Genomic DNA, 10,536 nt, shown 5'->3' on the forward strand with positions numbered 1-10,536 from the left:
TTGATGTAAATGGAGCCAACAACTGTCCAAATGCCCTTCAGCCTACCTGAACGTGATTACATGTGACAGGTTGACATTGATCTACACTGGGGTTTTTTTCTTCTCTCTTTTTCATAATTAGGTAAGGCTCAAGGAAAGTGCTAGATGTGTAAAGTTAGAAACTGATGACCATACTGTTTATGGTGAAAGCGGGTGACCAAATCTAGCCTAGGACAATGCTTGGAGACGGCTTTTCTGTCTCCAGTCCCCTGTCACTACACTTTGTTCTGTCAATTAGCACTCTGTGCAAAGGCCAGGGAGTCATGGTCGCTTAGAGGGTGGTGACACTGTAGGGCCACACGGCGTAGACTGCGGCCACCCTACGCCTCTTCGTTGTGGCCTTCCTTTGCTCAAAGATCTGATCATTCCTGTCATCTGACACAGTCTTTGATTTAATGGGCAAAAATCCAGGAATAATTAAGACAATAATAGAACACACCCAACAAGAAAAACACGCCGTGTTTAAAGAAGAAATCCCAGCAGCATTGAAGGCAGTGGCTCTGCGTCTTCGAAATCAAAAGCAACAGCCATCAAGGACTTGCTAAGCTCCTCTTTGGCAGAAAGGAAAAATTTACAAATCCATTCTGCCTTTTCCCGGTGAGATCATGGGAGTGGGAGAAGTGAAGATTTGAAATTTTTTCCCAAAGTTCTAAGTTTTGCAAAGAACCATATTTTATTATGACTAATTTCATAAAGTAAAATAAAAATTACCAAAGGGCACTATCTGTTTTGTTTAATCTGACAGTAGGGCAAGCATTATTCTATTATCACTGCTCACTGCTAGCCTTTGCTTGAACCCTGAAAAAAAGCCTTTACAAATAACACACTGGAAGCTTCATAACATGATTTCAGTTGTTTTCTTTCTGTTAAATCTGTAACTCTATCCTGATTTTCTCTCTCGGAAGACTTCTGGATATTTACAACATAAGGAAAGTCTTGTTTCCCTAACACAAGGCCTTCATGAAAAACATAATCATAAAAGGCTTTTCTCTTGAAAATCAAAATGCTAAGTTCTAGAAATTGTCTTTACAATTTAAAAAAGAACCTTCAATTCAACTCGTTTCCCTAGTATCTATTTCCAAAGATTCCTTCGCAGTTGCTTTTCAGAAAACACTTTCCAAAAATGATCCCAAATACCTTGTTATGCGGAACTTCCTTGCCGAATATCTCCAGGCTAGAGCTAATTTATTTTTCTCAGCTGCGCCTTCAGATCCTTCAGAGCTGTTGCTAAACTTTCCTCCCTCGGCTGACTATAATTATTTCTTATCAAGGTAATTTCTGAATGTTTCGTGGGAGAAAATAGGAAGAAGAACCATGTGCTGTTTTCCTGAAAACACCCGCTTTGAAACAGCATTTCAGAAATGACCAAAAACAATTGATGGTGTGCATTTCGTTTTGGGGGTTCCTTCTTGCCCAGTGAGAAGTTGCCTGACTACCAGTTGGAGGGCCTCCCTGACACCCCGCTAGTGAGGGGAGGTGCTGTTAAGTTGGGAAGGGCCTATTCAAACGAGAAGCCATTTGCAGAATCAGGGTTTACTTTAGAGGTCCTAAGAAAATCCTTGAGACATCATTTTTGAAAAATATTTGAAGATTGTTCACTTGAGTAAATACTTAAGCCGGCCCTCCCTCACTCTCTGCGGCCTGTAGCCATATTACTCATCCTCAAAGAATTCATCAATATTCAACTGGCTCTCTAATTTGCTGATGTAGCAAAAAGAGTTTAATAAAGAAAGCTGTTGCAATTTTTCTTTAGAGGACGTGCCACAAACTCAGCTTTTATCTTATAGTGCTGGAATCTTCCGCCTTTCCACTAATCTAGGTAGGGAAATGAGTGCTTACACGCTGTTAGATCAACCCAAGCAAATTTCCCCAGAAAATTCTTTCACCCCAAGGACTCTGGAGCTTTATAAATGATCTATCTGAGGATTTAGACGCTTGTTCAGTCACGCCTGACAGCCTGGCAAACTTTCAGCCCTGTCCACGAGGAGTTTTGAAGACTTTAATAGGGAAATGGTAGTTTAGTAATAAGTTTTTAGCTCCCACCGAACCCATACAAGTCACTGCAATTTTAAAAGCTTTTCTGAAAATCAAATCTTGGTCTGTAAAATCTTTTTGGTTAATTTTTTAAAACAGCTTCGCAGACCCTGGAAGACTCGACTCTCCCTCCCCTCACCTCCAAAAAAAAGAGAGAAAGAAAAAGCTGCAGACGCCAGCGAAAGGCCACGCAGCACTTGCAACGCCGCCGTGGGCTGCGAGGTCGCCCTTGAAAAGAAATTAAGGCTTTACATCAGATCTACAGAAACATCACAGTAAAATGCATGCGAGAGTTAAGTAGTTCAAGAAACTCGAGCGCCGAGTATGGTGGAATCCGTGGTTTTATTTTTGTATACTGATTTCGTGTGTGTGTGAGTATGTGTGTGTGTGTGTGTGTGTGTGTGTCACTGTTACTATTTTCTTTCGACACCTGATTTTTTTTCCAGCGCCCGCGCGCGGTTCTCCACGACCCCGCGCGCAGGGCGCAGGGCGCAGGCCGCGACAGCCTCGGCCTCCCTCCCGGAGCGCGGGGCACACGGGCCGCAGCGGCGGCGTCAGGCGCAGGGCTCAGCTCCTCGCGGCCCACCGGTTTCCTCGCTCGCCCGCGGCGCAAGCACAGCCGAGCAGACCGAGTGGAGTCAGACCCCGAGCGGCTGAGAGCCGCCAGGGAAGCCCCCTCCCCGGGCGAGCGCGCTCGGCAGCTCCGCAGCGCTGCGCGCCTGGCTGCCCACCTGCCCCGAGATCCGCGGGGCCTCTCCTGGCCTGCGTCCCGTGCCCGGGGCTGTGGCCCCTGTAGGCCAGCGCTACCCACTGCTCTTCCTGTCCAGAACCCGCTCGATTTGAGCCCTGCTTGTTCGCAGATTTGTCCCACCCGGGACAGGGAAAGAGAAAGAAGCTGCGCTCATTTTCTTAGCGTTCAGGCGCTATGTTATAAGAGATTTCTCGCAAAATTTTTATGACATTTTGCAAATATACAGGAAAGTTGACAGAATAGTACAATGAACGTCCGTTTACCCCACCCCCCACCTAGATGTAACAACTGTTAACATATTGCAACACTTGGTTCCTCTCTCTCTCTCTCTCTCAGAATGTGTGCCTGTGTGCGCTGCGTCATTTGAAAATTGCAGACATGGTGACATTTCACCTCCACACTTCAGCATGCATCCTCGAAGTCCAGGGACAGCCTCCTACTTACCTTCAATACCATTCTCACACATAAGAAAATTAACTCTTCGCCCCTAATAGACACTAGCATCCAGAAGAAGGGCTCGTTTACCTCCTGTTTCCCCATTTCAGTCTTAAAATCAGTTTCCCTTCTTGGACTGAGACAAGTGTAGACAATTGTTCTCTCCCTCCGTGCTATGTCCCCCTAAAGCGGATGGCCAGCACGTATGGGGCTCGCCTCATCCCACAGGCCTCTCTCCCTGAGAGCTTGGCAGGCTGGCGAGGGCAGCGGAGTCCCGACAAGTCTGGACTCAAACGCGTGGGGAGAGCGCTACACTCACGCGGTCCGAGGCTCCCTGTCTCCTCCCCAAACCAATTCAGGTACCCCAGGAAGCACAGCGTGAGAGGCTCCGCTCAGCCACCGTGCTCCCTCCCGGCAGCTCAGAGGGCACCGCGAGGGGACGGGTGGGCGTGGGGTGGGGTTCAACGTGTGGCTCTCTGGCTGCGCGCTGCGCTAACTTGTGCCCTTGGCTTTGCCATTTTCCATTCTCTCTTCTCCGTGAACCCCCGCTATTCGGCTCTGTATGGACTATTCTGGGCGCCCTGTGTCCCTCTTGGCCCTTCCCGGCTGTGGACCAAGGCTGTGGCGTCGAGCGCCTGCACAACCCCCGCTTCCCTCCCGCTCCCTCTGTTCCCCTCCCCCCTTCCGCCCCCGGAGAAGCCCGGGGAAGGGGGGGGAGCGGGAGCACCGCGTGGCCACGCCCCCGGAGCCGGCTTTTTCTAGGGCCGCTCCAGGAGCCTCTCCGCTGGCTGCCCCGCTCGCCTCCCCGGGTGCGCACGGCTCCGACCCCGCGCTCCGCTCCGCCTCCGCCACGCCGCTCTCCGAGCTTCGGCTGCAGCCAGCCCCAGAGCGCACCCTCCACCCGCCACCCCGGCCCCCGGCCCTGGCTCTCTGCGCCCAGCGCTCGGTCCCCGCGGCTGGTGCCCGGCCCCTCGCGCCCCGCGACCCCGCCGCCTCCCACGTCCCAGCCCGCTTCCCGCCCGGGCCCCGCTCTCCCGCTGTCTGTCCGCGTCTCCCCGCCCGCCTTCCTTCCTCCCTCTCTTTTGCTCGCTTGCCGCTTGTTCGCTAGCTTTCAGTCTCGGCGAAACAGCTTCGCAGGAAAATCCCAGAAACCTTTGCAAAAAGCTGACAATGAAATTTAAGAAGTTCTTCGATTTCGGCGCCATTTTCGAGTGGAGCGAGAGGTGACATGAGATTTTTTAAAAAGGGACTTGTTGGCTGGCGTTTTTCCCGATAGGAACGTTGGTTACGGTGGACTGAAAAAAATCTGGTGACAATGCTGAAAAAGTTCCGTGTGGCTTTGGGATTGGAAAGCATGTTTGGGGGCCGGGGTGCGGGCGAAACAGACCTTGAAAGTGTTTAGCACAGGAGTGCGGCCGGGAAAATTCTTAGGAAACGGGCAGGAAAAAAGCTAACAGGGAGGGGCGGGGAGAGAAAACTGAGTAAGGGGCAGTGACCGACTGTCAGCCTCGCCAGGGTCGGGAGCGACTGGTTTTGACAAACTGTAAATGGACTTTTCACGGCTCTTATTTGCAAGCGGTAAACTATGTCTTGGAAATAAATGTGTGATTAATTTTGCACTGTCTTTTTCCCAATTAAAACTTTCAAGGTTGTTTAGTTTTCCCTGTAGGAGTCTTGACATTGGGAAGGTTTGGCACCAATGCGCCGAGGGAAGGTACATGGTGTGTTTGGGGCGTGGGGAAGAAGGCATCTGCGAAATTAAGACAAAACGTTGTAAAATATGAACAGAGGAAGAGGCGGATTCTTTGGCTCTTAAATGATGTTGCCAAACAGTTCTATTCAGAAGGGATGGGTGGGGCTATGGGCAACTCGAAAGTATCGATTCTTTGTCTTTTGTATCAGCGACCGACCCTCTCCTGAAGTGACAAGACGCCTCTTTGTAATCTCTTTTCGTAAGTAAATTTCAGTCTAAGGGGAAATCCATAAACTAGGGGAGCGAGATGGCTTTTTCAGAATGTAAATCGTTGTACTGTCAGTGGGAGTGGAGAAAGGGGGATTAAGCGAAAGGTACAAACGAATTCGATTCCAGTGAGTTTGTAAACTGGAAAGGACCTTCGCCTTTGATACGACTGCTAGTTCGAATGAACTTTTGTTTTTTTAAGTAGTCAACTAAGGAACGTGAAATTAGGGATGACTTTAACATCTGATGTGACGGTTCACATATTTGTGTGGAACATAAATATTTCATTGGGAGAAGGTTGTGGAGTTTTAAAGTCTGTACGTTTGCTAAACATGTTTTTTTTTCTTTTTAAGGGCAACCAAGGACGTTTTTCTCCATTAATCCCAAAAGTCAATGTAAAAGTTGTTTGTAAATAGCATAGCCAGAACAAGATGGAATTTAGAGACCCTTAATTGTGTGTCCGAATTTAGGGAGTGGGGTTTTCATTATTAATAACTTACCATGACATAAATAGTGTATTTGGTATCACTGGAACTCAGTCTGGTGTTAGGAATTTTGTGCTTAGTCTCATTAAATACTCTGCACATTTTATTAACTAATAAATACACAACATCCATTGTACTGGTTTTGAAAAACCTACATAATTTTTAAATGAACCAACACACTCAGCATACTTGAATACTTCGTGTCTGTTATTTGTGTTGAAATGCAATTGAACCTTCAAAACCATTAGAGTTTTGTGCTGGTTTAGTTGTTTTAACCTTTAGGTTTGTGATTGACGGTTACAGGGTAGTTTCTTTTATGCTTAATTGAATATTTCGTTTAAACAGTGGAGGGGGATGCCTGGAACTTAACTGCTAATGTGTGTCCATTTTCAAAAGGGAGAAGTAGTATCTAATGAGTTAATCATTAAGGAGTATGCACAGGGCCGGCCATTTCAGGACATGCAAGAGTTTCTGTGGAGCTGCTCCAGACAGGAAGGAGTGACTTGACATCAAGCATTTAAACTTTTTGATTTATGTTTCGATTGGTGACATTGAAAGGTATAAATTATTTATAAATAAGTTTGAGTAACCACTTTCATCTGTAAACAACCAGATATTTCATCTAGGGACAGTTGTCTCTCATTCTTTGATAACTTTAAAAAGAACTCAAAGCAGGGCGTTTGCTGTAGGAATGAAGGACTGACAGTTAAAGAGACGACGGGTCTCTATTTCCCGGCTATCTCCTATGTTAGAATCAGCTAAAGCTGCCAGGGACGTGCTGGTGATCTCCTTTAAGTCAATAAATGAAAAGTTTTGTGGGGCTTTTTTAATGGGGACATTGAGTGAGACTTATGATTTATAATATGCAGCAGGAAGAAGTTTCACTAAGATTTTGAAGCTGGCAAGAGTGATCCAGATGTTGCCAAACTGCCTCAATTTATTTTTATCTTATTCTTACTTTAAGAGGTAAGATTCTTTCCCACCCTAATTCCTATCTCCCACCCCTCTGCTTTTCACCACTACACTTTTGCAAGAGTCATCCTTTGGGGAAAAAAAATTGAGAGCCACACCCTTCGCTCCACCTGCCGACCCTGGAAATCAAACGAAGTTCTACAAAGGACGTCCATCTGGAAGGAGACGTCTCAGTTATCCGTTTTACTTTATTCCCCGCCATTGGGCGGGGCAGGACTGGGCTTCCTTCCAGTCACCATGTCTTTCTCCACCTGCAGGTACTCCAGAGCGATCCCCCTTCGTTGACTCCGAGGGGATGCAGCAGCAATTCATGTTTTGAAGTGATTTAAACGGTTCAAAACGTGAGGCGCTGCTATACCCCCTCGCGGGGAAGTTGGAAGGTGGGGTTCTGCTGGACGTGTGCTCCTGCGAGGCGCCCGCTCCCAAGGCCAGCTCAGGAGCAGGTAGGTGCGCTGGGGCTTCGCTTTCCCTCTTCTCCCCGCGCCCTTCCTTGCCCACGAGGCGCGGCCACGGTCGAGGGAGGGTGCCACTGCGGGGAGGAGGGGGGGCGGGGGGGGAGGGGGCGGGTGGGGTACTTGGGGCGGTCGGGGGGCCGCGCGCAGGCGGTGCCCGCCCAGGAGGGACGCGGTGCCCCGCACTCAGCCGTGCCCTAGCAGCGGGAACAGTACTGCAGTGGGCGATCGGTGCTCTGGAGTATTGTTCCTGCTGCCCGGGCAAGGCTGGGACTTCCGCACGGGCCCACCCACCAGGTAAGTGCTAATCCAGCGCCTGCAGTGTCGAGCCCCCGGCCTAGCGCGTTTGTCCTCCATCAGAAGCTTGCCCGTCTTTGAATATGTACATGGGTGTGAAAGATGCTTCGTTTTAGCACCCCTTTCCCTGCCCAGGAAAAGTTTAAACGATTGGAAAAAATCCCTTCCTGATCACTTAGAATGCCACCCACACGACGAAAACCAAGACAGACTACTTTCAGGCCCCAGCAACTAAATGGGGGATATTGAAACAGGAGTAAGGGAAGACAGGCAGGGTGACCCGCTGCAGGCGGTCCCCAGGCCGCTCTGCAGTTCCTAGAAAACGGGCTCACGTCCTGCATGTGGAAAGGGTTTTGGAGGCCAGGAAAGACTGAAGTTTGTGGCCTCTTCCCGACACCCTTCCCTCCCTTCCGTCTGCTCGGGCCGCAAGGATCCGGCGAGGTGCGGGGCCTTGCTGCCCGGTGAATGCCAGGCGGCGTGGGAAGGCGCTGAGCTGCCGGATCTGAGGCCTGCAGGGAGACCAGGACCCCAGGGGGTGGCTCTGGAATGAGCTTCTGCGTGTCTACCTGCTTCTTGCCCTATCCCCCAAAATCTGGTCGCAGAATTCCACTATGGAGGCGCCGCCCCAAGGCCACCTTTGTCGTCGCAGGGGCCTCGGTTAACCCACTGGCAGGGCACTGGCTCGACGCTTCCTGAGCTGTCCATTCAGGGGTCCGTCGTGCCTCCACAACTCTGGGCACTCCTGCTACTTAGCGCTGCACACCTGTCGACCTCTAAAGCCACCTCCACCGCTCACTGGTGGTCCCCAGTGGGCTAGGAGCTTGACAGCCGGCCTAGAAAAGAGGGCTAATCTCTGGCTGGGGTCTCCCTTTTCCTGTGAAAATGACTTTAGATTTTTTTTTTTGACCTGGCACATGGGCAGGTAAAGGACCCTTGGCAAAGACAAAGGGAGGTGTGGACTCTCTTGCACGCTTTATGTCATCTTAAAAGAAAAGAAACACAAAAAGTCCCTCTCTTCTGTATGGGCTGCCTTGACCTCGTCTTCATGGGGGCCGGGAGTGGGGTCCCCGGAAGAGTCCCCCTTTGGGGCTGCCCGGGCTTCCGGGCACCCAGGGCCGGGAGTCAGGCTCCAGCCACCCGCTCTCCCAGACGCCCTTGCGCGGGGCCACCGGGCGGTGCGGCCTCGGGCTCCCGGGGCCTTGGCGGGGGCTTCCCCGCGCCGCGCTCTCCCCGCCCGGCGGCCCCGCCCCGCCCGGCGGCCCAGGGCCCCTCAGGCCCGCACTGCCGAGGCTCGAACGGCGAACGGGTTCCCGGCCCCGACTTGCTTTGCCCTTGAGGGTCGGGGAGGCCCGAGACCGCCCTCCGGCCGCTCACCAGCTTCCCTTCTCCGCCTCTGCCCGCCCTGTCTGGTCCCCCTGAGCCAGGAGGCCCGGTGGCACCCGGCGCCCAGCCCTCCGGGAGGACCACGCTCGCGCCATCCGTCGCCCGCAGGACACAGGTGAGAGCCCCGCCGGTCGGGGCCGCGAGGGGCGGAGGGCGGGGAGCGAGTGATCCCGACTGGAGGGCATTGCCTTCCCCAAGCGAAAGGGCCCTTTCCCCGGCCCCCAGGAGGCATCGAGATTGGGGGCGTCCCCACAGCCCCACAGCCCTCGGACGCGTGGTGCCCTTTTCTGACTTAAAACATTCGTCTTGCACCAGTATTCACACTATCGAAGTTTCAGTGTGCCTAGCTTTTCCTCCAAGGACAAAAATGTGAATAAAGCAATATTTTAGCCAAACATTTCTGTGTCAATTAAGAAGATGGCAATTCGTTCCAGACTATAAATTCTCTTTAACAACTCTCTAAGGAATTCTTTAAAATTGTTTTTCAACGTTGCTAAATGTGCATCATAATGTGTGGGAGACTTGGTAAAGCGAATCCATTTAGAGTCAGCTGATTAACTGCCCCAGTGTTACCACCTTCCAGGAGGCACCTTCCCATTGTTTGCTCCTTTTTTCCCAACACACGTTATTTGTTAGTGAGGAAGCTGCGTGCACAAGGCATTGTATTCAGTTTATTACACAGACGTGGCCCTTAAACTACGAAAAGCTTCGTCTACCTCTACATTTACAGTCGACATTTCTATAAGTTGTGGGACAAGGTATACAGGTTGCTTTCATAAACTAGAATTGAACATAATTTTTTTAAAAATTTTAATCACAGGAATATTTTTTGAAGGCCTCTAGCATCTCCAGTTAGCAGTACTGACATTTTTTTCCAACAAAGGAACACTATATCAACACTCTTGGCCCGGATCTGAACACAGAAGACTCCTGTTTCAAGAAAATACAATCATCTCTCAAAGTCTGCATTTTTAACTCACTAGGTATTGAAAACCACCCAAGTGTCCCACAACATGGGGTAAAACAGAATCAATCACTCAGTGTAATATTATACATCCTTTAAAAATGTTATTGGGGAATGTTTTATGATCTGTAAGTCGAAATAACCCTCTCCGGGCATTTCTTTCTCCCTGCTGCTCCCCCATACCCGCGCTTCTTTGTTCCAATTGGCATATAAAGCTGTTTTTCCCTCCAAACAAGTCAGTCACGATGGGAACGTCAATTGATTTGAACAGATGTGTGTCAATGTTACTTGGAAAACTAGATGCCAGTAACCAGGGCCACAAAGAAAGGCAGTGGTTGCAACACTGTAAAAACGTATGCGTGCATACAGACAAGGACTAAAGTGGAACCCCAAACAGGAAAAGAGTTGAATACACTCCAGTGCTGGGAGACTGAATGATTGTATGCTGCTTTTGATTTCCGTTAATACGGGCAACTGTCCAATTAAAAAGACCTAATAAGGACTCTGCAGTGCAAATTATTTTGCTGATTGTTTTAAAACACCATACCTATCAAAGCATCGAGGCCGACGGGGCAGCAGGGGACTGGGTTTGTTCCCCCATCCTGCACTCTAGAGCTCAGGGCAACACTGGGAGAAAAAGTGATCCTACACAGGTGGGAGTTCACTTCTGGGCAGGTTTCCTGAGAGACGGTGCAAGATGAAAATAAAAATAGGTTCAAGAAGCATTTTGGGGGAGATCAATGAGTTTTTTGATAGGAATTATT

At 50.0% G+C, this 10,536-nt stretch overlaps 1 protein-coding gene across 1 annotated transcript; it reads left to right on the forward strand.

Annotated features, from left to right (window-relative positions):
• The first annotated feature begins 3,821 nt into the window (after positions 1-3,821).
• LOC124245920 (basic proline-rich protein-like) lies at positions 3,822-9,605 on the forward strand. The gene is made up of 5 exons (XM_046673746.1): positions 3,822-4,298; positions 7,023-7,119; positions 8,028-8,136; positions 8,354-8,923; positions 9,034-9,605. Exons 1-5 carry the CDS (start codon positions 3,822-3,824, stop codon positions 9,179-9,181), a joined length of 1,401 nt encoding a protein of 466 aa, XP_046529702.1. The 3' UTR covers positions 9,182-9,605.
• The last annotated feature ends 931 nt before the right edge of the window (positions 9,606-10,536 follow it).

Source organism: Equus quagga, chromosome 10, assembly GCF_021613505.1.
Source record: "Equus quagga isolate Etosha38 chromosome 10, UCLA_HA_Equagga_1.0, whole genome shotgun sequence".
Taxonomy (NCBI): domain Eukaryota; kingdom Metazoa; phylum Chordata; class Mammalia; order Perissodactyla; family Equidae; genus Equus; species Equus quagga.

Excerpts from the sequence above, each read along its gene's own strand:
- LOC124245920 (XM_046673746.1), top strand. The coding sequence starts at position 3,822 with ATGGACTATTCTGGGCGCCCTGTGTCCCTCTTGGCCCTTCCCGGCTGT. Across the intron at positions 4,299-7,022 it reads CCGGGCCCCGCTCTCCCGCT|GCGCTGCTATACCCCCTCGC; the intron begins GTCTGTCCGCGT and ends TCAAAACGTGAG. Across the intron at positions 8,924-9,033 it reads CCGTCGCCCGCAGGACACAG|GAGGCATCGAGATTGGGGGC; the intron begins GTGAGAGCCCCG and ends CCCGGCCCCCAG.